Here is a 27,542-nt window from a genome sequence, read left to right as displayed (position 1 = left end):
ACTCTGTTTTCTCTTTCACAGATGCTGCGCTTTTCCAGCAACTTTGTTTTTGTTCCTGATTTCCAGCATCCACAGTTCTTTTGGTTCATATCTTCGTCCAAATCTTCTTCATTGATTACATCCCTATCCTCTGTAGTTTCAGACTGAGTCTGACTCTGTATCAGATGGAAAACCTTATTAATTGTGGAAGAAATTTAAAGAGTGGGAAATTATTGAGTAATTAATTATAACGTGCATTCCGTTCAGAGGAATATTTTTATTGTGAGCTTTGAGAAAGAGCTGTGTCAATATTTAGTACTTCCATTGAAATGAGCAATGAACATGCAGATGCAACCACTACTCTGAACAGGACTCAGTCCATTGGTTTCTATGTATAAGTAGTGAACATGTGTTAGAGGATATTTTTAAAATGTGACCTAATTATTCTCAGTTGTGCATGACCAGCTTCCGACCTGTACTTACAAAGTGTACACATCAATGTTCCAACATATTGAAGTCAGAAGGCCATTTATATCAGTCTCTTGTGGGCTACGTTTGTATTTCAGGAATTGTTCTTTATAGTTTTGAGGTGCCTATATTTTACTCTGAAGTGAATGTCTAATTTTAGAATTGTAGAATGGTTACAGTTAAAGAAGACCATTCAGCCTATCAAATCGATGCAAGAGCAATTTAGTTAGTTCCATTCCCTATCCTCTCCTAGTACTGTTCTCCCCTCCAGGGTTTATGTCGTACCCATTTAAAAGCTAATAGTTCAGTTGAGATCAAAGCAGTGCTCTATAAAGATTCATCGTAATCTTGCTGCTTCTATATACTCTGCTACTAAAGCTCAGCATCCTGTATACCTTTTTGACCTGCCCAATCACCTACACTGATATGCACGAATACCCCCAAATTTCTTTATGCACTTCCTTTAGATTGCACTGCTTAATTTTGATTAGCATTGCTAATTATTCCCAATAACTGTATTACTTTGCAGTTCTGTGTCGAATTGCATCTGCCACATCTTTGTTATTCTACCAGCCTGCCTCTTGAAATCTTTCACTATGCTCCTCGCAGTTCACTGTAATTCAAGTTTTGTGCCATCTGATTTGACGTTGTTTCCTGTGCACCCAAGTTTATATCAGTAATATTTATTAAGGAAAACAATTATTCTTGTATTGTTCCCTAGGGAATGCCACTGTATACTTTACTCCAATCTTTCAAAAAACTTTTATAATTCCAATTGGTGAGCCAACTTTGTAACCATACTATTTTCATGCACACTAGCATGTGGAGCTGGATGTAATCTGGAGATTGCTAGCTTTAAGATTCTGTGTGTTAGTCTCTATAATAGCTCCTTAAAAGTCAATGTCCTTGATGTCAATATGGATCACAACCTCTCGCTGTTCACCCTCCTTCCACAATGTCCTGCAACTGCTCTGTGAAAGTGTGAACCCTGGCAACTTGCCATTCTTGGAATCATTTCTGAGGCTGCTGCAATACATTTCTACTTTCATAACTATACAATGTCCTATCATTGTTGTTTTTCTAAATCTCCTAATTTCTGATTCCCACCATCTCTCATTACCTGCTCCAAACCTTCCCGTATAGCTGCGGAAATTATGGTGCTTTAGACTTGGTCGTAACTGCATACCCCATAAGAATCTATAAAACTCTGGTTAGACCACACTTGGAATATTGTGTTCAGTTCTGGTCACCTCTTACAGGAAAGATGTGGAAGCTTTAGACAGGGTGGAGAGGGGATTTACCAGGATGCTGCCTGGACTGGAGGGCAAGTCTTATGAGGAAAGGTTGAGGAAGCTGGATTTTTTTTCATTGGAGCAAAGAAGGATGTGAGGTGACTTGAAAGATGAGAGGCATAGGTAGAGTGGATTGGGTAGAAATGACTATTACGAGGGGGAAAAATGTTAAGGTGATTAGAGGAAAGTATAGGGGAGATGTCAGAGGTAGATTCTTCACACAGTGCTGGGCATGTGGAATGCGCTGCCGACAGTGGTAATGGAGTCAAATACTTTAGAGAATTTGAAACGACTCTTGGATAGGCACATGGAGGATATTAAAATGTGGGTTATGCAGGATAGATTGATCTTAGTAGGATAATAGGTCGGCACAACATCGTGGGCCGAAGGGGCTGTGCTGTACTGCTCTATGTTCTATGTAACCATTGCTTTCACCGATATTCAAAAGTCAGTACCAGTTATAAAACAAGATGCACTCTGGGTCCTGCACTAAATGCCTAGTCCTCCTTAACTGTCAAACGTTAACCAGTTTCCTCTACAACTGATCATGCTTAAGCTGTATTGTTACCTAATCAAGCCCCACTATTCCTGGAGTAATCACAAATGTGAAAGTTTGATTGAACCACGAATTCGTCCAATTCTATCTCAGTGTCTAATGAGGGTTGAAAGAATATATACACAAGGCTTTTATCATTAATAAGAAAATCACTTTTTTTAAATCAAAAAACAATTTAACCAAGGCAGGAAGGATATATGACTTATTACTCCATAATTTGAACTCTACGCTTTTTAAAAATTCCTGTACACTTCCAAACTGACTAAATGAGACACAAGTTTTATAGAAGGGGAAAGGAAATAAATGGCAGACAACCACAGTTCTGATCACTGACGCCAATGAGATGTTTTCTTTTGGCTTTCTACCAACTCCATTCAGTTCTTTGCTAATGACATGAAGTTGTATATACACTGATTCTCAGTCTTTTATTCACTGGTTGAAGATTTGCTGTTTCGACAGCTCCAAAGGTGTTTGTTCTTGTCTTCCTTTGTACGAAGGAATTTGCAGAGAAACCAGTTTGCGGGGAAACGGTTAGTGATGACAAATTGACCTGCTATCTCTTCAGGCTATAGGCTTCTCCTCTGTTGTCCCCATACGTGACTGTAGCCACTTTCCCAAGAATCAGTCAAGTATTTGTTACCATCTGAGCCCTTCTGAGCACACAACAACTGGTTTTGGTTAACAAACCAAACAAAAGTTGCCTCTGAGCAAAACAGCCCTGAACACACATATGCACACAAAGACAATGTGTTTAGCACTTTCTACATGCTTGTCCCTGCCCCCATCTAAAAGCTCAAATAAGGCAACATTGTCCCTTCAATTCACAATCTACATTAGTAACTCAATTTTTACCGCAACATCTTCTTCTTTCACTGTGTCCTTGGGTTAAAGCATCTTTTCTCATTTTTAGTCCACTGTCTGAACAAAAGTGGCCTTTACACAAGTACGGGGGAAATCTGACACTGAATGTTGAATTCACACGTTCTCTGATTGTTTGCTCTGTGAAAAAAATGATGCGAACTGTAATGTTTGTCTAAAGACAACAGCTGTGACCTGCCTGATGTAAGGATGCATAGCTAATTCAGACTAATATCACTGAACTTCCCTAAGGCTGCCTGGAATTGTTCAACAACATTTATGGATAAGAACAGCTACTTGTATAGGCATGACGTCCCAGAAAGTGCAATTCTTGGAGCAATAATTGCTTCTGTGGGAATTGCAGCCTTCTGTTCGCATGAGAATTCCAGCAATGATCTCTTGAGCCTTTACACCCTCAAGTACAGTTATCTGTGCAGCAGAGCCTTAATGGCATCGGCAATGCTGACTTTGTCCTGTCGTTGTCTATACCTTCTTTATCCTTTTCCTATAATCAAAGAATTGCAGGTGCAAATCCATACCTGTTCAAAAATGCAAAAATATTTTTTGAGTTAAAATTGTTATTGAAATTCCCTTGTAATTTCTCAGCTGCCTCCCTAGTTTTTGGGTCAGCATTGATTCCTCTGCAGGCTGACAACAAAATAATGATTTCCAGCATGCAGTTCTCACTGAGAGTCGATGCTATGACCGATGCTGCTGTTTCCGATGGCAGTTATTGGCCTCAGACTTGCTGCTGCATTTACACGACACAGCTTTTCCAGCACAAGTAAAGCTAATTGCAGCTTTTAATTGTTTATACGACTACATTATTCTAAGCAATCTCATAGAAGTTCAATTACATTAGTCAATTGGGTATGTACCACTGCATCAGAGAGCTCATAGCTGTTTTCTTTAGGCATATACAGTCTTTTCATGGATTCAACAAATGAGAAAACATGAGAGTTCTTGCTAAGTGCTTAGTATTCTACAAATCCAACGAAGATTGTAAAAACAGTCTTGAGCTGCACAACTTGATGGGGATGGGCTGAGCTCCTGATAGCTGACTTTTTTGGGAGGGTGTTTCTGTCTGAACCTGTCCACTCTACAGTCCTCTTTTCATGAGCTCTGTAGGACTCTATACCAGATAGTATTTGGCAAGTTTATCCAAGTCAGTAATGTGGTAATTTCAAAATATGCTAAACGGCAAGCGCAATGGAGTTACAAGAATAGAGGTATGATGAGATCGATGTGAAGTGTAAATACTAGCATGAACCAACTGGCTGAACTCTATGCTCTAAATTAGATTAGATTAGATTCCCTACAGTGTGGAAAGAGGCCCTTTGGCCCAACAAGTCCACACCGCCCCTTGTAGCATCCAACCCAGACCCATCCCCCTATAACCCACATGCCCCTGAACACTGTGGGCAATTTAGCATGGCCGATCCACCTAGTCTGCACATCTTTGGAAGGAAAGCAGACCACCTGGAGGAAACCCACGCAGACATGGGGAGAATATGCAAACTTGCACAGACAGTTGCCCGAGGCTGGAATCCAACCCAGATCCCTGGTGCTGTGAGGCTGCAGTGTTAACCACTGAGCCACTGTGCCGCCTCATTTCTAATATATATGGCATTATACATCCATCCATTATAGACTTGCCTGTTTTACACTCACCTATGCAAATTATTTGCATAACTGTACAATATAAATATTTATTTGTGCATAATGGAATGCATCTACAGTAAATTGTTCTTTTAATGAAAAGCTGAAAGCAGGCTCATTTTTGTTTCTCTATGGCACACAGATCCATGCAAGATGTGGAAAATGTTCCACTAGCCCAATCCAGTGTTGCTGATGGCAGTCAGCATTACCGAAACTCCCCCAGTAACCAGTCATCTTCGAGTGATCCAGGACCAAGTGGCAGCAGTCATTGGAGACAACAGTCTGGATATGATGGGTATGGAGTATCTCCTGATGTACACTTTTAGAGGCTTGAAATCAGTCATCCAATCACTTTGCTGTTGCTGCAAATTGAACATGAAGTGGTGTTGAATGCTGCATTAGCTGAATATCTAGTGACTTTAGTGGTCATTAGCATACGTTGCTATTTTATTTGAGATGGGAATTCATCCGAAACAAATGGGTTAAAATTTGCAGAAAAACTGTTGAAGAATATTGCAAAACTGTTGATTGTTTATTCATCAACAGAAATCTCTAACCTCTAAAATCCCTCTACTGTTGTATTATTTTAAACTAATTTGTACAGTTGGTAAGTTTCTCCAAAAGAAGTGTGTGGGCTGGTGAACCAAATGTGTCTCAGCAATATTATTATTACATATGGATAATTGCCATCTCCATCTGAGCAAAGCATTCCAGGTACTAATATTTTCTGATTCATGACACAAGCATTTCCCAAACTTTATAGGAATCTGGGTCTTTGTAAATATGCTCTGAAAAGAACCAACTACAGAAGCACCTGAAGCTTTGAAAACATAGTTAACATAAGGCACATCATTGTAATTGAAAATAATAGCTGATTATTTTTAAGACTACAAGTATTGAGACTTTAATCATGTGTTCTAAAAGTGAATTTCGCATTTAATGTTCTGTAAGAATTTTTTTAGCAGAAGCACAAGATGTGAAAATTTTGTTTTGGTGACTTCAGCTAGAATTCCAACACATTTTCAAGGCTGCTGACTATTCAAATAAATACAGGCTGACATTTATTCAACAGCTATCATGACTTCACAATATCCCAAAACACTTTATCACTGTGAAATAGTTTTGAACTGTCATCTGTTCTGTTGAGAAAGCATGCACACAGCAAACTCACACAAACAGCAGCAAGTTGTATGACTAAGCAATCTGATTGATATGCTGGTTGAGCGAAATATGTTGATCGGGGTACTGGGAAGAACTTACCTGCTTTTCTTCCAATCTTTTATCCGATCTGAGAGTGTCATCTCAGTTTTACTTTAATAACACGTTACACTTACAGCATAGAGTATCGGCTTAGACTATGCGCTAGGTTTCCATAAAGCCATCACTATACTCTTTCTAATGACTCTGATTCATCTCTACTTCATCAGTTCTAATTTGCTTTATTGTTAGCTTTTTACATTTGTCACTTATTTGCAACTGTAAGACTTTTTTTAATAAAAAGGACAAAGTCATGTAAAATTAAGGATTTATGCAGTCTCTATTGGAGGAATTTTGAGACAACTTTTAAGAGATATCCCCAGAGCCAGGCAAGGTAATGTTTTGATTGATTTCAGGAGAAAAGAGACTTCCATAAGTACGTAGATTAGTGATTATGGCCTTTACTTAAATATATGCATGTACTATCAGAGATACTTTACTGTAAATCTGATTGGAATGTGTATTTTTATCATGAAGATCAAGAATCATGTTTTGTGTTACAACTGCACTACTCATTAGATAAAACAAGATAAAGGACAGAGGAAGATTCTGTCTTGCTCTTTAAAGTTGATACAGGTTTAGAATGGGAGCTGTGACTCAAATCAAATGCAAAGTAAAGCATGAACCTCTTTAAAATGCTATTGCTAAAAAGGATCGCTTCCAATAATCGAGGAGTTTGTTACAGTATTTACATGTGAGAACCAGTTTGTTTTTATATTGCAAAGTTCTGAGTGGAATCCTGGTGTTTTGCAAGAATCTTGGATGCTTGCTGTGGATGTGTTCATTTATGATTAAAAGCCCACTTACTGCACAAAGGAAACATGTCGTAATTTATTTATTTCCATGATAATTGCCACATCAGGGCTGTTTCAAATCAACAATGTTCAGCTCGTGAGCTGTTCAACGCTATAGTAGATTATATAGCATGATTGCACAACAACAAACAGCCCACTGACGCATAACACTCTTGATAATTAATGACAAATAACAACTATCATTTATATAGTCTGCGGGTAATCATTCAATGAAACCGCATTATGAAAATGGGTGACGCACTTTCTTCCTGTTCCGATGCCCTTCACGTCCCTTGATCAACTGCATCAAAGCAACTTAACTATTTATTGCAAATTGCTGTTAGTTAGGTTTTATTCTGCAAATTGGTAACTATATTTCCTTGCATAACCAGTGATTATACTTCACATCTAATGTTGATTATCAAGTGCTTCAGGAAATTGAGTTGTTGGAGTGGTATATCAATGCAAATGTTTTAATAGAAAAGTAGAATTTTGTTTTAAATCTCCCAGTCAGATAACTCCATGGTCAATAATATCAGCTTTGGATATATTTTGTTCTGAATCCTGAAGTCTAAAATAGCTTTAGATCAACAGCTTACTTTTCTTAGATTATTATCAGCAACTATCTGAAATTGTATCACTCTTGAATGAATTTGTATCCCATTGATGTTAAATACATCCTGCTTCTTATTAAAAGGTGCCAATCCCCTGTATTACACGATCATCAAGGTTCAACTAGTGCTCTGACAGAATATGATGCACCAAGAGAAAGAGATGGCACTTTGGAGAGGACCAGAAGTGTTGGTAAGTTCCACATTTGGAATCAATTTACTAAATTGGAGCAATTTGTTAATTTGGAAAATATGATTATGTTCCAATTACAAATTTCACACGTGTCTTGCTTGATCATTAAAACCTACAATTTTTTTAAACTCCTGCAAGTATTTAAATCAGAAGAAATAAGTAATGTTACTGTGCATTTACATGACTCAGTTGTAGCACTCACCCTCTAGTACTGAGACAATATCATCCAAAAACACAGTACTTGTTTCCATGTCTACATTGGTGAATGATGTTGTACATCATCTTGAACCCTCCACTGTCTTTAAACTGTTCGTATGCTTGTCTGACATTCAGTTCTTGATGAGCAGTAGATTTCACCAGCCAAATATTGAGAAGACCAATGCTTTGTCTTTGATGCAAATGTCACTCCCTATTCCCTGGTTGCTGATTCCATCTCTTAATTTGATTCTGTCTAAGACTGAAACAGATTGTAGCCATAGCATTATATTTAACAGAATTTGCAGTTGAGGAGGGATTTACGCGTTGTGGTGCATGAGTCGCAAAAGATTAGAATGCAGGTTCTGCAAGTAATCAAGATCCTATACTTTATTGCATAAGGAATTGAACATAAAAGTAAAGATGTTATGCTTTAGTTATGCAGGACATTGAGACCATGTCTCAAATCTTACCTGCATTTTTTTGGCGTATTTCGAGGAAGAACATAAATAAATTGGAAGTAGTTCACAGGAGGTTCACTAGATTGATACCTGGAATAAGTAATTGTTTTCTGAGAATGGTTTGGACAGGCTGGGCTTGTTTCCACTGGAGTCCAGAACAATGAGGGGAGATTTTATTAAAGCTTATAAGTTTCTGAATGGTTGTGACACGGTGGAAACGGAAAGGATAGTTCCTCTTGTGAGTCAGTCCAGGACTAGGGGGCACAGTTTTAAATGTAGGATTTGTACTTTCGGGACATCGATTAGAAGCGGTGTTTCCTGTGAGGGGATTGTGTGACTTTGGAGCACTCTGCCTCTAAGCTGGTATAAGCCGAGCTTTTGAGCATTTTCAAGACTGAGGTGGGTAGGTTCTTTTTGGTAGGAAAATTATGGATTACAAGGGTAGATGGGAATGTAGAATTTGAAACAAGCAGATCAACCATGATCTTATTAAATGGTGGAGCAGACTTGAGGGTCCAAATAATCTACTTCTGCTCCTATTTCTTAAGGTCATATGACCCAGAGATAAACTTCCAACCATATAGCCGCACCATTGCTCAGGCTATCTAATAGCATTGTTCTTACAACTTTCAATTCTGCCCCTGCTTCAGCTTCTGAAACCTTCATCAGTGTCTTTGTTACTTTGGAACCCAACTATTCCAACACCTACCTTGGGAACCTTCCTCTTTCTACCCGAGATCATGTAAAACTCTGCTGCCATATCCTGACACTCACCAGGCATTGTTCATAGTCAACCCCATGTACACTCACTTATATTGGCTTCTGGTAAAGCAATGTCTTGATTTTAAATTCTCAACTTTGTTTCAAATTCCTCTGAAGCCTCACCCCTTCTCCTGTTTAATCTTCAGAAGTCTTCAATCCTCCAGGAATACTGCAATTCCTCAGTTCTGGTCTCTTGCATACCTCAATTTTAATTGCTCCACCAATGAATGGAATAGAATATTCTCTATTGTCACATATATGCCATTAAAACATAAAAACCAGGGGCAGGAGCAGGCCATCTGGCCCTTCTAGCCCGCTCTGCCATTCAATAAGATCATGGCTGATCTTTTTGTGGTTTCAGTTCTACTTACCCACTCACTCACCATTATCCATCTTTGCTTTAAAAACATTCAATGAGGAAGTCTCAGATACTTCGCTGGGCAGGGAATCCCACAGATTCCCAACTCTTTGAGTGAAGAAGTTCGTCCTCAATTCAGCCCTAAATCTGATCCCCCTAATTTTGAGGTTAATTTCACCCGGTAGTGGAAACAATCTCTGTGTTTCTATCTTATCTATTCCCTTCATTATTTATATGTTTCTATAAGATTACCCATCATTCTTCTAAATTCCATGAATATAATCCCAGTGTACGCCATCTCTCGTCATCCGTCAACCCTCTCAACTCTGGGATCAACCCAGTGAATATCCTCTGCATCCCCTCCAGTGCCAGTACATCCTTTCTCTAGTAAATAGACCAAACCTGTACGCAGTACTCCAGGTATGGCCTCACCAGCACCCTATACAGCCACAACGTAACCTCAATGCTTTTAAGCTCAATCCGTCTGGCAATGAAGGACAAAGTTCTATTTGCCTTCTAATTACCTGTTGTATCTGCAAATCAACCTTTTCCAATTCATGCACAAGGACCTCCAGGTACTACTGCTCGGCAGCATGCTGCAATTTTTTATAATCTTTTTTACTGTTAGTCCTACCAAAATGGATGACTTCACGTTTACCAACATTGTGCTCCATCTGTCAGACCTTTGCTCACCCACTTAAACTATCCATATCCCTCTGCAAACTTTCAGAGACTTCTGCACACTTTGCTCTACCAGTCATCTCAGTGTCATCTGCAAACTTTTGACACTCTGCACATGGCCCCCAATTCCAAATCATCTGTGTAACTTGTTAACAATTACAGCTCTAACACTGATCCCTGAGGCACACCACTAGTCACTGATCGCCTGTTAATTTACCAATCCACTATCCATGCTAATATATTGCCCATAACACCGTGCACTTTTATGCAACAGCCTTTGTCCGGCATCTTTTCGAATCCAGATACACCACATTTACTGGGTCCCTGTTGTCCACTGCGCTCGGGATGTCGTCATAGATTTTCAGTAAGTTAGTTGAGCATGACCTGTCTTTCATGAATCCATGCTGCATCTGCCCAATGGGACAAAGTCTTGATGCTTTGCTATTTCTTTCTTGATGATAGGTTCAAGCATTTTCCCCACTAAAGAGGTTAAGTTTACCAGCCATCTTTTGTCTACCTCCTTTATTAAACAGTAGTGTCACATTTGCTGTTTTCTAATCTGCTGGAACTGCTCCGGAGTCCAGAGCCTTTTGGAGAATTACCACGAGTACACTTGCTATTTCTAACACCATCTCTTATAGTACTGTGGCATGCATTCCAACGGGGCCTGGAGACTTGTCTAACGTTAGCTTGCCCAACTCTACCTCTTTCATGATAATGATCATGTATAGGTCCTCAGCCACCATAGGCTTCTTGTCATCAATTACCGGCATGTTATTTGTGTCCTCCACTGTAAAGGCCAACACAAAATACCTGTTCAATGCCTCCTATTTCCTCATTTCCCATAATTAAATCCTCCTTCTCATCCTCTAAAGCACCAATGTTTACCTTAGCCAGTCTATCTCGTTTTATATACTAGTAGAAACTTTTGCCAACTGTCTTTATATTCTGAGCTTGTTTACTCTCATAATCTATCTTACTTTTCTTTATAGCTTTTTATTGGTTATCTGTTGATGTTTTAAGTTTTCCCAGTGTTCTAGTTTCCCACTGGTCTTTGCCACTTTCTATGCCTTATCTTTCAATTTGATAGCCACCTTTATTTCCTCAGACATCCATGGCTGATTACTCCATTTCCTATAGTCCTTCTTTTTCCCTAGAATGTGAGCACTTTGAAAAGTTGCTTTAAAAGTCCACCATTGTTCCTCAACTGTCCTACCATAAACTGTTTCCTTCCAGTCTACTTTAATCAACTCTTTCTTCATCCTTCTAGTGGTCTCCTTTGCTTAAACACAGGACCCTGGTATTGGATTTTACCTTCTCACTTTCCATCTGTATTCTAAATTCAGCCATACTGTGATCGCTCCTTCCAAGAGGTCACCTAACTATGAGATCATTAATTATTCCTGTCTCATTACACAGGACCAGACCTAGGAAAACTTGCTCCCTTGCTCCCTCGTTGGTTCCATTACACACTGTTAAAGAAAACTGTTGCAGATACATTCAATGAACTCCTCGTCAAGGCTGCTTTGACCAACCTGGTTCGACCAATCAACATGTAGATTAAATTTCCACACGATAATTGCCGTACCACTTTTACAGGCATTAGTTACTTCTTTGTTTATTGCCCACCCCAGTGTGATATTATTATTTGGTGGCCTATAGACTATGCCTTAGTGACTTTTTCTTGGAATTTCTAATTTCCACCCAAATAGATTCAACCTTATTCTATATAGAACTTATATCATCTTTCACTATGGCTGTGATGTTATACTTAAATATCAGCGCTTCACCACCTCTGTTACCTTCCTGTCTGTTCTCCTGAACAGTCTGATACCCCTGGATGTATAATTTCCAGTTCTGACCGTCCTGCAACCTTGTCTCCATAATGGTTAATAAGTCATTCTCATTTGCGATGATTCGTGCCATTAACTCATCTGCCTTGTTTTGAATGCTACGAGCATTCAGGTAAAGTGCCTTTATGCTAGTTTTTATACCTTCTTTTTGAATTCTAATATCTCCATTAATAATATCGCCTGAGTTTTCCTTCTTCTTCTTTCGTAGTCTTTCACTTGGTTAACACATGTTAACCTGCTGCTTTCTTTTCTATTTATCTTTATACTTGCTGTCATTTTTACCTTTGCTTCCTCCCACATCATTAGTTTAAAGCTCTAGTGACCACCCTATTTATCCTATTCACTAGAACACTGGTTCCAGATCGGTTCAGGTACAGATCATCCCAACGGTGCAGAACCCTCCTGTTCTAAAACTGATGCCAATGCCCCAGAAATACGGGAGTACAGTGAAAAGCTTTTACTAGTTGCTGCCCCTAATGGTACGAGTACTAGATACAAATCTTGGATACAAAAGAGGAAGAACAGGAAAAATAGTAGCATTACTTACAGTCCCTCAAAACTAAGTTCGAAATAACATAGTTATAATATAGTTAGAAGATTGACATTATAGTCCTGTAAAGAATTCCAAATAGCAGCAGCTCAGCAGATGATCTGACTGCCTGCACCAGGCCTCAGTCCAGCAACTGTCCCGCTCCGCTCTAAGCCTCCTGTCCCACTCCACACCAACACTCAGCTGCACCAAGGTAAGTTGCACTGCTCTGGGACTCCCTTCCCATCGTGCTGCCCCAGGACAGCTAAAAAGAGAGAGAAAAAAGAAAATAAACAGGCGGAGCAGAGTGGCTCAAACTTTCCACCATTACATTTCTTGCTTTTGAAATTGACTCCCACATTGGTTACCTTAACGTCTGTCTCTTCTTGTTGATCTGACATAATCGCACAGATCTCCAGATAGGAAGATAGTCATTGCACCAGACCATAAACTCGGGTCCTAAGACCGTAAGAAATAAGGACAGGAGCAGGCCATTTGGCCCATTGTTTCTGCTCAGCCATTCAATGGGACTGTGGCTGACCTGACATTCTTCGTGTCTGTTTTCCTGCATTTTCCCCATTTCCCTGCATTTTCCTGCATTTTCCCCATTCTTCGTGTCTGTTTTCCTGCATTTTTCCCATACCCCCAGCATTAAATATACACAGAAAGAAAAAATACAAAGGGACTTTAAAGTACCTATGCAGAAAACACAAGAACCTAGCAAATGCAGCAAGTAATCAGGAAGGCAAATGTATTATTGCCCCTTATTTCAAGGGGGTTAGAGTATAACTGTAGGCAAGTCTTACTGCACCTGTACATTGTGAGTACTGTGAGCAGTTTTGGCCCCTTTATTTAAGGAACGATATTATTTCATTGGAAGTAGTTCAAAGAAAGTTCATTACGATTATTCCTGCAATGGAGAGATTATCTTATGAGCCAAGGCTAAACGTGTTGGGATTCCACTCACTGGAGTTCAGAAAAATTTGACGTGATCTCATTGAAATTTATAGGATTCTTAAGGTGCTTGACAGAGTAAATGCTGTGAGGATGTTTCCCCTCATGGTAATTCTAGGACCAGAAAGTATCGTCTCAGAATAAAGGAGCACCAATTTAAGGCTGAGGTGACGAGGGGTTTCAGAGTCATTGAGACTCCTTGCCACGGAGAATCATGGTGCCAGATCCTTTCTAAACATCCCTGCTCAATTAAGACTCTGTTATCAATCTACATTACTTACCCAAAAGTTTTTTAATCTGCCATAATACCTCTTATGTAGCTCAATGTACAATTTTGTTTGATGCTCCTGTGAAGCACTTTAAAGCACTGTACTACCTTAACATTTCTATAGCATAAAGAAATATTAACGAAGAGGAGTAGCACAGTGGCTCAGTGGTTAGCATTGCTGCTTCACACTGCCAGGAACCCAGGTTCAATTCCAGCCTTGGGCTACTATCTGTCGAGTCTGCACTTTCTCTTAGTGTCTGTGAGCATATCTGCCAACTGATTCAGTTTTTTCCCACAGTCCAAAGATGTGCACGTTAGCTGAATTGGCTGTGCTAAATTGCCTGTAGTGTTCAGGGATGTGTAGCTTGGGTGGGTTATGGGGATGTGTTGTGGTTGGGATGCTGCTCCTCAGAGGGTCAGTGTGGACTTTTTAGGTTGAAGGGTCTGTTTCCACACTGTAGGGATTCTATGGTGCTGTTCAAATAAATCATTAGACCAAGGTTGGGTCTTTCTGTTGTGATGGCTTTATAGAGGTTAGGAATTCAAAGGAACTACTTGAAAAGGACATGGTCTAATTCAACTTTCCTGCCAGTGCTATTTCTAAATTAATGATGCCAGCTCAGAGGACAGTCTCTCAATTCTGTGGGTAGGTCCTTACACTGCATAATGATTTCTGTGTTGTGTAAGAAAACACTTCAGGTATTTGCTTTTATTTGAGGTGATTGAGTCACAAAATGCTACGTTAAGTAAAATTTGTCAGTCAGCCCCTCAGTACACTACTTAACATGGATTTCACTTCTACCTTTACACTTTTTCACTATGAGCACAACTCCCCAGCTGAACTAGATCCCATGGCAGTTTGAAAGTGGGAAAGGGCAGTCTGTAGAAACTTGTCTAATGCCTGCTGTGGGCTGAGGGAAGAGTGCAATATTGGTAAACTAATTTAAAGAGGACTTTGATCAGAGATAATGGGAACTGCAGATGCTGGAGAATCCAAGATAACAAAGTGTGGAGCTGGATGAACACAGCAGGCTAAGCAGCATCTTAGGAGCACAAAAGCTGATGTTTCAGGCCTAGACCCTTCATCAGAAAAGTCTAGGCCCGAAACGTCACCTTTTGTGTTCCTAAGATGCTGCTTCGCCTGCTGTATTCATCCAGCTCCGCACTTTGTTATCTTAAACAGGACTGTGACTGTGACCTGTTCTGTAAACACCACTTGCTATCTGTGATTCTATGTTCCTTCTAAAAGGAAGCTTCAGTTTTCTTCAGTCCTTCATTGTGAGACAAGAGAGAAACATCTAATTCAGAATTTTGGAATAGAACACCAAACCTATTCACTGAATCATTTCAGAATTCAGTGCGTCATCTGCAAAATTACTGCGATAATACAGCTGTTTCAATGATGAGTTGTAGTAGTCTAAATAGGCAATTAACCATTTTTACTTACAGCAGAAAAGTTTTTTAAAGTCAGAAAATTTGAAAGTCACTTTTTACAAAATCCAAATGGTTAATGAGATTGAAATCAGTTTTGATCACTATATTATGTTCCTTACTGAGCAATTCAGATGGAACTGAATTCAGTAGAACATTGATGCCTTCAGTTATATTCACATAACTGGAAATCTATAGTTTTCAGTTAGCATAACGGTTCGTTTTCCAATCTGAAGAAATTTGGAAAGTTATGACTAACACATATTCAGTTTTGCAACTTTCTTCTGTGAGTACTCATGGGTGGAAACCAAAATGTTTTTGCAATTTGTTTGAAGCCCCATTAATTTTTGCTATTACCAATTACATAACCTGTACTGAAGTCAACAAGTTTCTCCTTTGATTTATTTAGACTTCTCCTTTGGTGTTAGAGTGTATGCAAGAAAATGGATTGTTTCCCTCAGCGCAGAGAAGATTAAGCAAAGATTTGATTTGTGTTTCAGAATGCAAGATTTTTTGAACATAGGCTGAGCAGGTGCTATTGAGCCTTCCCGGTCATCCGTTATGATCATGGATGATCAGACGCTTCAATCCCCTTAATCCATCCGCAAGCCTAAAGTTATGTACACCACTAGTAATCAGAAATCTATCAGTCTCTACCCTAAACAAACTCGAAGACTGAGCTCCCACAATCCTCTGTGGTAGCGAATTCCAGAGATTCACAAATCTCTGAGTTAAAAAAAATGCTCTTCATCTCAGAAAAAAATGTGGCACCCTGTTATTTTTAAATTGTGACCTCTGGTTGTAGACTCAGCAACCAGGGGAAACTTCCCTCTACCCTTTTAAGTATTTTGTAAGTTTCAGTCAGATAGTCTTTACTTCTCTTCAAAACTCTACGCAGTATAGCACCAATTTGCCCAATCTGTCCTCATAGGACAGGCCTGCCATCCCAGGAATGGGACCTTCTGCTGAACCTTCACTACATTCCTTCTATGGCAGCAGTATCCTTGCTGAAGTTAAGAGGCCAAATCTTCACACAGTATTCCAGATGTGATCAGCCAAAATTTTATACAATTGAGCAAGAATTCACTACTCCTGTTGCAAGAAAGGCTAATTATTCTGTTAGCCTTCCTAGGAGCTTGCTGCATCTCCATTTTAGTCTTTCATTGGCTTACTGATGAGGATGTCTTGGTTCCTTTGTACATTTACCCATTCCAACCTCTTAACATTTAAGAAATCCTCCAGTGTCAACAGCCAGGGACTTAACATTGAACAGAAACTCAACTGGACTCGCCATATAAATACAGTAGCTACAAGAGCAGGTCAGAAGTTAAGAATGCTATAGTGAGTAACTGACCTCCTGACACGCCACAGTCTGTCACCATCTGTAAGGTACAAATCGGGAGTGTGATGAAATACTCTACACTTGCCCCCATTTCTTTAAATTTCTTTTCTCTAAATTTCATACAGTCTTGAACTTCCTTTTTTATCCATGGTTGACTTTTTTTTAGGTATTTGCACCTTGAAGAACTGTATAGCTCCAGTAAATTATCTAATAGTTCTTTAAAGACTGTCTCCTGCCTATGAAGTCATTACTTTTAATGCATTTTCTAAATCCATCTCAGCTAATTTATGCCTCTTGCCTTCATAATTTCCCGAATTCAAATTTAACACTCTTGCTTCAGAATGAGCTACTTCACTTTCAAGCATATTGTAAAATTCTGTCATATGGTAGTCAATAATTCCTAAAGGTTCTTCTACAATCAGATTGTTAATTAACCTTATTTCATGACATAATGCTAGATCTAGAATACATGTCATCAATGGCATCTAGTTGGGCTTTCAACATATTAGAAATCCATTCCTTCCACATTCCAGAAGTGTATCCTCCACTGTTTTGATGCTCCGTTGGTTTACCCAACCTATGTGAAGGTTAAAGTCATCCATGATAATTGTGTTGCCTAAGCTACCTACTTCTCTCATCTCCTGAGTAACACCATGTGCCACAATATCGCTACTATTTGATGGTCTATAAATAACTCTAATCAATGTCTGCTGCCCTTGCTGTTTTGTAGATCTACCCAAACAGATTCCATTCAGTGTTCTTCTGATCCTTCATTTCTAATGTACTGATCCCATCCCTTATTATTGGCGCAATGTCATTGCCTATTCCCCCTTGCCAGACCTTGCAAACATTGAACATCCTTGAATATTCAGTTTCAAGACCTAGTCACCATGCAGCTTTGTTTCTGTAATGTCAATTAGATCATACCTTTGTCCTTTTTGTGTGCTTTGAAAACATCTACATTTTTGTATTCAAGGAAAACGCCCTTAACTTTGTCTTTTTGACATCATTCCACTTTGGAAACATACTTGATTTTGTTCTTGCTGAATTCTACTGTTCTTAGCATCTTTCTGATTCCCTGTCACCAACTTCATTTCCTTCCAATTTGGATTATCCCTCAGGTTCCTCACATCTTGACAGGGTGTTTGAAACCATTCCAACAGCACTAGCAAAATTCCTCACGAGCATATCAACCTCAATCCTATTATGAAATAGCCTGTTCAGGTTGTACAGGTCCCACCTGCCCCAGTTCAGTCCTAATTCCTCAGAAATTTAATTCCTTCCTTCTTTTATCAGTTCTCCAGTCACATATTCAATCAGTCAGTTCTCCTGTTCTTATGCTTACCCAGCACATGCCAGTGGAGTAATCCTGAGATTATTCCATTTGCGGCCCTGTTTTTGTTTCTGTACTTTCCTTTCTAATTCTCTAAAACCGATTAGCAAACAGAATAAGCTCAGGGAACTCCAGCACCACCTGCCTGGTTTTCTTAGACTGTTTGGTAATCATCTACTTACCGTCTGACTATACACTTCTAACCTGTGGCGCAACCACCTCTCTTTCCATGCTATCCATAGAGTTCTATGCCTCATGGATGCAAAAAAGTGACTCTGGCCGCTGATCCAGTTCCAAAATCCACTGTCAGTTACAGCCAGTTACACTCCTGTATATATGTTTGTCTGAGCCAATTTCCATGACTTCAGAAATACTGCAGGCTGCACACTTCATTTAGCCTGTCCCCATTCCTGTAACTCTTAAAAACCCAAAATAAGTCACTCTTAGAATAAGTATGGACTCGCAATGAAAACTTAACAAGCTATTTCTTAGAAAAAGAGAGACAAAGGTCTAGAGACTTAAATGCAAATTAAATAACCAACTTTCATTTAAAGTCTTGAAATACTGACCAAATCTCCTCCCCAATCAGTTGCTTTTTCTGAACTGATGACATCACAGGTAAACCTCACAATTCATGCTTCTTTTTTCCTATTCCACTCACCTCCTCTTCTGGAGACTTTATTTCTTGGTATAAACCTCAATTAAAGTGTCAATTGGTGTCCCACAAGGGTCATTATAGAGACCACAACTTTTCGCTTGATACATTAATGGTCTAGATGAAGGAACTGTGGGCATTCTGGCTAAGTTTGCAGACGATACAAAGATAGATAGAGGGACAGGTCATATTGAGGATGTGAGGAGGTTGCAGAAGGATTTGGACAGGTTAGGAGAGTGGGCAAAGAAGTGGGAGATGGAGTACAACATGGGAAAGTGTGAGGTCATGCACTTTGGTAAGAAGAATAGAGGTATGGACTATTTTCTAAATGGAGAGAAAATTCAGAAACCTGAAGTGCAGAGACTTGGGAGTTCTGTCCAAAATTCTTTCAAAATAATTTGCAGGTTGAATCAGTAGGTAGGAAGGCAAATGCAACTTTGGTATTTATTTTGAGGAGACTTGAATATAAAAGCAGGGATGTACTTCTGGGGCTCTTTAAGCTCTGGTCAGGCCACATTTGAAATATTGTGCGCGGTTTTGGGCCCCATATCTCTGCAAAGATGTACTGGCCCTGGAGCGAGTTCAGAGAAGCTTCATGAGAATGGTCTCAGGAATGCAAAGCTTAACCTATGAGAAATGTTTGAAGTCTCTGTGTCTACACTTGATAGAGTTTAGAAGGATGGGGGGGGGATCTAATTGAAACTTACAGAATACTTAATGGCCTGAACAGAGTGGATGTTGGGAAGATGTTTCCATTGGTAGGAGAGACTAGGACACGAAGGCATAGCCTTGGAGTAAAGGAAAGACCGTTTAGAACAGAGATAAAGAGAAACTTCTTCAGCCAGAGAGTGGTGAATCTATGGAATTCACTGCCACAGAAGGCTGTGGAGGAGAGGTTATTGAGTATATTTAAGACGGAGACAGAAAGGTTCTAGATTGTCGATGGGATCAAGGGTTACGGGGAAAAAGCGGGACAGTGGGGCTGAGAAACCTATCAGAGCCATGATTGAATGGTGGAACAGACTTGGTGGGCTGAATGGCCTAATTTCTGCTCCTATGTCTTGTGGTTTTATAGTCTTAAAGCTGTGTCATCCACAGCATGCGGGCATAAAGACAGCAGCAGTTTGTAACCTGAGTGAGAAACATTGTGGTGCAGAGGAAAAACCATGAAAGAACCTGTTAAGACTTTTTTTTTGCAAATCAGACAGACAGGGAACAGTGGAATCTTGGGTAACAGGGTTGATTGTACAAGAAAACATGTGAACAGTGAAGTTCTGGGCGAACTGGAGGCTAGAGTTCGAAGTGAGTTGGAATTTGTTTAATCACTTTTTGGGATATTATTAGTGTTTCGTTGTTTGTCATTCATTTCTCTACAATACAATGTTTAATCTTGTTTTAACAATCAATTTGATTTTAAAAAACAAAGGCTACACATATTTTCTTTCTGAAGAAGCGCCCAGTCCCAAGACATCAGCTTTCCTGCTCCTCTGACGCTGCTTGGCCTGCTGTGTTCTTCCAGCTCTATACCTTGTTATCACATATTTTCTTCACTACATTTATGTCATTAAAAATATTTTTAAAAATGCAAAACTGTTGGCCATGGTACTCAAGTAGCTGATCCTAAACACACACTTTGAGTAGATGGAAAAGGAGCCAAATGGGAAACTAATCTGTTCTTCCGCATTCCCTGCTGCTGTCAAAAACTGTGGCACACTGCACCCTACAGATTTAGATTTGTTTCAGTAGCAGAGAAACAGAGCTGTTGCTGATTGTGATCTGTTTCAAAGAATAGTGATTTTAGCAGAGGAAAGAAAATTTTAATTATATGAAAGAAAAAAAAGACTCCATTTAACTAAAGGTTCGACAGTTATGGAGACTTCAATACCAAGAGTGAAGCACATGAGGAAAATTAGAAGGGCGAGAGTCAGAAACGTGAGCCTTAATCTTTGGTGAAGTTAGTGAATGTAATTGGAAATTGACAAATCAACTTTCAAGAAAATGTTGCAGAAATACCCAATGAGGACATAGTCCCTGGGATGTTGTAGGCTGCATTTCTTTGTGACCCTTGAATACTCATAAGTTGATGTTGGGTAAATAAGGGAGTAGCAAGAGACATTATTACTGACAGTGGATTAGTTAATTGACACAGTGACCGCTAGTAGTATGTCTCTTTCCCTGCACTCCGGTCAGTTTTGTATCAGGTACCTAGTTATTTGCAAACAGGTTGGGTCAGGGCTTTCTCTGTTGACCTGGAGGCTTGATCGGAAACGACATTCGACGATGCAGCATTTCTCCTATTTAGCCAGGAGGGAGATAGAATTCAAATAATTGCCAGCAACTAAAAGAACTTGCTTGAGGGAAGATGCAAAGTGCACAAGAGTGCGACATAGGGCAGAGTCCTTATCGATTTGCAGTGTCCGAGAAGAATGAATCTAAGTAGTTCAAAAAGACCTGTCCTGAAGAGAAGTAGTAACCAACTTAATGTTGCCTGAAAGAGATCAGCCTGAGACTGGTGCAGTTGGGAAAAGGAACAAGTCAAACAGTCAAGACAGGCAGGAACAAAGCAGAGAATGAGATAAGACTTATTAATAAAACTGTTTTTATTTCAATGCCAGAGGCCTAACAAGTAAGGCAGATGAACTTGGGGCATGGTTGGGAACATGGGGCTGGGTGGCTGGGTTATCATACCAATTACAGAGACATGGCTCAGGGATGAACAGGACTGGCTGTCAGGATGAAAAGTTCCAGGATAGAGATGCTATAACAAGGATGGATAGTTGGGCAAGAGAGGAGGGGGAGTGAAGTTTTAAATTATAGGTAACATTACAGCTGCAATTAGGAAGGACATTTCTGGGAGTATGCCCACGGAAGCTATTTGGATAGAACCAAGAAATAAGAAAGGGATGACCACTTTATTGGGATAGTACTGTAGATCTTTGGACTATGGCAGGAAACCAGAGCACCCGGAGGGAGCCCACGCAGACACAGGGAGAGCATATACACTCCACACAGACAGTCATCCAAGGCTGGAATTGAACCCAGGTCCCTGGTGTTGTGAGGCACTAATGATAACCACTGAGCCACTGTGCCCACCCTATGTTGTGACATTTGAAAGGGTTCAGAAAAGATTTCCAAGAATAGCAAGTTTTGAGAAGATTTGTAGCTCAGGTTGAGGTTCTGGATGTGAGTTTGCTCGCTGAGCTGGAACGTTCGTTTTCAGACGTTTCGTCACCATTCTAGGTAACATCATCAGTGAGCCTCCGACGAAGCGCTGGTGTTATGTCCCGCTTTCTACTTATCTGGTTAGGTTTCCTTGGGTTGGTGATGTCATTTCCTGCATTGGTGATGTCGTTTCCTGTTCTTTTTCTCAGGGGATGGTAGATTGGCTCCAAATCAATGTGTTTGTTGATGGAGTTCCGGTTGGAATGCCACGCTTCTAGGAATTCTCGTGCGTGTCTCTGTTTGGCTTGTCCTAGGATGGATGTGTTGTCCCAATCAAAGTGGTGTCCTTCCTTATCTGTATGTAAGCATACCACCAACGCAGGAAATGACATCACCAACCCAAGGAATCCTAACCAGATAAATAGAAAGCAGGACATAACACCAGCGCTTCATCAGAGGCTCACTGATGATGTTACCTAGAATGGTGACGAAACGTCTGAAAACGAACCTTCCAGCTCAGCGAGCAAACTCACATCCATTTCCAAGAATGTTGCCAGGGTTGGACGGTTGACCTATAGGGAGAGGCTGAATAGCCTGGGACTACTTTCCATGGAGAATCAGAGGCTGAGGGGTGACCTTATAAAATCATGAGGAGCATGGATAGGGTGAATAGTCAAGGTCTTTTTCCCAGGATAGAGGAGTCCAAAACTAGAGGACTTAAGTTTAATGTGAGAGGGGGAAGATTTAAATGAGACCTAAGGGGCAACATTTTCATGCAGACGGTGGTGCGTGTATGGAATGAGTTGCCAGAGGAGGTGGTGGAGGCTGGTACAATTGCAACATTTAAAAGGCATCTGGATGAATTTATGTCAATATAGTGTGGAGCTGGAGGAACACAGCAGGTCAGGCAGCATCAGAGGAGCCGGAACGTCGACATTTTGGGTTTACACTCTTCATCAAGACTTGGTTTATGAATGGAGAAGTTTTAGAGGGATGTTGACCAACTGCTGATAAATAGGACTAGATTAATTTGGGATATTTGGGCAGCATGGACAAGTTGGACCGAAGGGTCTGTTTCCATTTCGTACAGCTCAATGACTCTATGACTTACTTTCCACATGACTACAGAAGAGTCTTCGTTCCCTGATTTATTGGCAGTAATAGGATCAAGTTGAATAAACATTGAAGAAAAGAATTGAAAGCAGTACAAGGTCAAATGCGAATTTTAAAACTTGTCTGTAATTATGTGACTTCCTTTAACTACTGATCAAAATCGGACACCAATTTTTTTTTCATCATTTCTCTTCCAGATCCTAGATGGCATGTTCCGTCAACAAAAATCCTGAATTCCTACAAAGGACTGCAAAGGGAAAGCATTGGCAAAGAATCTCCAAATAAGATTTTACATGTAAGATTCACTGGCTGTCAGCAAATGTTGTGAGCAGATTTGTGTCGATGTTTTTATTTCCAACATGCAGTTGCCTGCTCCACATTCTGTTGTGTTTGCACGGCCTACATTAGACCTGTGAGGGGCTGCTGAGCAAACATTAAACCTGCTGGAGGGTAGTGTTTTTCTCAGAGCTACTTTCACACATCACCAGGTTTGCTTCTTGAGAAGTGGAGGTGAAGGGTCAGGATGGGAAATAGTTATCACATTGTCCTTCATTCTGGTTTAATGGATAATGTCAAGTTAAAAGCCTTCAACAAAATGGCTTCAGCTGATATTATCACGTGTCAGTTTGGTTAGTTTCTACTACATGTTTCTATACAGTAGTTTGATTGTAAAATAGGGATGTATTATTTTGAATAATAAGATGTTAAAACGGATCTTTGGTTGGATACCCTAACCTGTGTATGGATCTGGCAGCTCAGATCTGACAGCGTCTCTGCTCTGTTGTGTCAGGCAGAGTGGAGTTCAAACCACAGTACAGAGCTCCATTTATCTTAAATGAAAGTGTAATTGTGCAGAGCTCCATTTACTTGAATTGTACCCTGTGAATAGCTCAATTTACCTGAAATATAGTTGTAACAGTGCGAAGCTCCATTTGTCGGAACAGTAACTGTGCACTGTACATGGTGCCAATACATGAATTGTACACTCTGCAGAGCTCAATTTACTTGAAATGTAAGCATGGAGCTCCATTTATATACATAGTTAACTGTTCATGGTACATAACTCCATTGCCTGTCCTGTAATTGCACTTTCATTTTGTGCTCCACTTATCTGCCCTATATATATATATAGCAGTTAGAATTTTAATTTGTGTTAGAAGCAAACACAGTGGTGCTGGAGGGTCCTCACTGCTGACAGACACCACTTTAGAGTATGTCGTCCCACTCAAAATGTCCCACAGCCTTTGATCGATTAAATAACTTAACAAATAGCAACATCAGCTGTGTCATTTTCAACTTTTTTGCTATTTTACAGAGGCAGCACTATTAACCAGGCACTGGGTATATTTGTTTGAACTGCAGAAATTAAATCTTTTAAATTTTGATTTTAAGACTTCCTGTCCTGCTACCTTTGATACCTGTTCTTGGTTAGTTTTTGCACTGGAGGAGTAAACTTGAAAGTTCTAGTCGTTGCTATGCGCAGTAAGGTCTTGAAACCACTCTGTCTTTAAATTCTTTGTAAAATCACATCACATTTTACCAGAACAGTCCTTGTATTTATCTAGTAAACCTTGATGTGTCCTTTGTAATTTTATTTTAAATTAATTGTTTTGGTAACAGAGGTTTATTTAAGTTCGCAAAAATGTTTATTCTAACCTTGCCATAGGGTATTTTTTCCCAATCATTTTCAATTTAATTAACAGTAATTAGCATAAGTGGCTTCACTTTTTCATTTGAGCTTGATGAAAGCAGTAGTGCCTACAAAGAGATGCTGGAACAATCTCTGACACCCTTTGTGTCAAATGTAACCATGTCAATTAATACAATTATGCCATTTGGTGATGAGATATCCATTTATGAAATTAGGTCGGGAAAGGCAGTAGAGGCACAGTTATTAGCACATTTTCTAAGCACCTTCCCTGGCATTAGTATTAAGGCAGTATTTTTATAAGTTAACATGTCCATGAACTTAATCTAGCGATAATGAAGGCACTGGGGTCAACTTGGGTTATAATGCGGCTTATATATGTGTATTTGAAGCCAATAGTTGTAAATACGGTAAAGGTTGGTTTTTATAATGAGATCACGCCACGCTGTATTTTTACAACTCACTGCCCAAGAGTCAAAGGGCATGTTCATTAGCAATTCCATTAATTTTGTTTTATAATATTTGTACTTTAAAATGCTAATGTGAAAGCTAAAATATGTTATTAATCCTGTCCAATAAACATGACTTAGATTTGGTCCTAGTACAATGGACTTTTACAGTAAAACTGTAATTATTGCTAATTGAAACATAAATATGTTTCAGTATTTAAGTGCACCAGGAAATATTTACTATTCTGGGTTGTGTATCGCTTCTCCTCATCTTTAGATTACCGACAACAATTGCTCAAGCCATTCCAGCAGCAATACTCTGTCCAGTAATGCATCCAGCAATAGTGATGATAAACAGTTTGGTTCTGGTGACTTAATGGACCCAGAATTACTGGGCTTGACTTACATTAAAGGGGCCTCCACCGACAGTGGAATTGACACAGCTCCATGTATGCCACCCCCGTTGATGGGCACGGTTCATTTAACTGCCAACAGACCAGCTGTACAAAGCAGAGCAGACCAGATGGTACAATGGGTGGATCATTGTGAAGATGGAGGGCCTGAAGATGGACAAGCAAAATCATACAGCGTTCATAACTACACTGCTGCAATTTCTGCCGGCCTTGCTACCCAAGGAAGCACTGGTGATCTCAGTGAGATCTCCTCACATTCCAGGTACAGATAGTTCTTACTTCAGCAAATAAACATAACATTATCAATGAGTATTTATATAAAGTTAAGTTATCTTGTGAAACGGAAGACTTAAATCAGGACTTTTGATCAAATTGACAAAGATGTACAATATGTCTTGTTCTAGAGGCATACACTTCACTATTTTGACTGCCTTAATTTACTGATGGCACAGATAATTGAGGATGGTTATGCTGTCTGAAATGTTTGTCTGAAAGAACTGTCTCAGGATTCTGTAAAAGTCCAATCCAGAGTGTATACTGCATATTGTAGAAAACATTTGTGAAGTACAGAACTTTACAGCTTATAATAAGATCATTTGGACAGTCTGATCTATAAAGACGTTTGAAAGAGAAATCCAGCACTAATTATACTTTTACATCTTGACTGTGGACATTTGCTTCAAAGAATTGCCCCGTTTAAAAGATGCAATGGCCTCTGCCTGAACTATTCCCATTGAAAGCATTCCACACATCAACAATCCTCTGTATTAAGAAGCTTAGCCATGTCTTCAGTCACCACAGAATTGTCACATTGCAGAAGCAGGCCAGTAGGCCAATCAGGCCTGTGCTTGTTCTGTTACCTAGTTGCAAATTCCTGTCTTTTCCCCTTCTTTGCCCACCATTTCTGGCCAAATAATCATCCAACACCCTCTTGAATGCCTCAATTGAACCTGCTTCCACCGTATTTCCAGGCCATTCATTCCATGTTCTAACTACTAGATGTGTAAATAAGTTTTGTTTTACACACCCTTTCTTCATTTGCACATCACTTTTAATCTGTGACATTCATTGTTTTTTCTTCTATGAATGGAAACAATGCTTAGCCGATTCCTAATTTTGAAAACACCTTTCAGATCAACTCTCAGCCTTCTTTTCTCCAAGAAGAACAGAACCAACTTCTTCAATCTACCCTCATAACAGAAGTGTCTCCTTCCTGGAACTGGTAAATTGCTTCTGAATTCTCTCCAATGTGTTCACATCCTTTCCATAATGTGGCACCCAAAACTCTACACAATACTCCATGTGAATCATGTGAGTGCTCTGTGAAGTACAACAATCAGAACATTGTTGAATACAGATCTACTTGCTTAAATATCTTAATATTAAGAAACTACGTGAGGGTAGCATTGCCAAGTGCAATATACCAATTAATCTATCGGAAAGGTTCTTGAAAATCTACATTTGGAATTCTTTAGAATCTTGAAGCTCAAAAGCAGGTCATTCATCCATTGTGAGTGTATAGCAAATGTGCAATGAATCTGATTTCCTCCTATTTTCCCTATAGCTCAGTGATGCCCTTGCTTGCCCCTCCCCTCAATCGCTTGAAGTATACTTCATGTTCTTTTCTGAAATTTACTTTTGGATCTGCTCCTACCACCCTTCAAGCAGTGTGTTCCAGGCCAAAACTTACGGTGTGTAAAAACAACAAGGTTATCGTCTAGAGATTCTAAGAACTGCCGATGCTGGAGTCTGAGATAACACTGTGGAGCTAGAGGAACACAGCAGGCCGGGCAGCATCAGAGGAGCAGGAAAGTTGATGATTCCGGTCGGGAGCCTTTTTTCTTAGAGAAGGGTCCCGATCTAATTCATCAGCTTTCCTGCTTCTCGGATGCTGCTGGCCTGCTGTGTTCCTCCAGCTCCACACTGTGTTATCAAGGTTATCAGCTATTTTGCCACTTAATTTATATCTGTGTTCTCTGGTTATTGATCTGCTTACCAATCCTGACATACCTGTGAACAGGATTTAGTAACTGTAATTCATGCTGTACTATCAACAATAATGAATATTTTTCATTATGTGACACTGTCTACCATACCGATAGGGTACGACACATAAGGTTATTTGGTAAGAGTCCATGGTTTTGGATGTAGTATATTCGCATGAATAGAGAATTGGCTAACTAAGACACATCTTCCACACCTTAATTCAATCTGGTCTGCTGTATTCACTGCTCACAATATGGTCCCCTTTACACTGCCAAGACCGAA

At 39.7% G+C, this 27,542-nt stretch overlaps 1 protein-coding gene across 6 annotated transcripts in view; it reads left to right on the top strand.

Annotated features, from left to right (window-relative positions):
• Nucleotides 1–27,542, top strand: part of LOC125452648 (signal-induced proliferation-associated 1-like protein 2) — a 548,569-nt gene that overhangs the window by 403,286 nt on the left and 117,741 nt on the right. For all 6 annotated transcript variants that reach the window (XM_059645560.1, XM_059645563.1, XM_059645558.1 and 3 more), the window contains 4 exons: nt 4,955–5,107; nt 7,561–7,667; nt 22,962–23,059; nt 25,139–25,536. In XM_059645560.1, the coding sequence (XP_059501543.1) occupies nt 4,955–5,107; nt 7,561–7,667; nt 22,962–23,059; nt 25,139–25,536 (756 nt within the window). The remainder of the gene's footprint in view (nt 1–4,954; nt 5,108–7,560; nt 7,668–22,961; nt 23,060–25,138; nt 25,537–27,542) is intronic.

The sequence above is a fragment of the Stegostoma tigrinum genome, chromosome 4 (genome assembly GCF_030684315.1).
Source record: "Stegostoma tigrinum isolate sSteTig4 chromosome 4, sSteTig4.hap1, whole genome shotgun sequence".
Lineage (NCBI taxonomy): Eukaryota > Metazoa > Chordata > Chondrichthyes > Orectolobiformes > Stegostomatidae > Stegostoma > Stegostoma tigrinum.
Note: the sequence above shows the minus strand (reverse complement) of the source record. Positions and strands in the feature narration are given on the sequence as shown.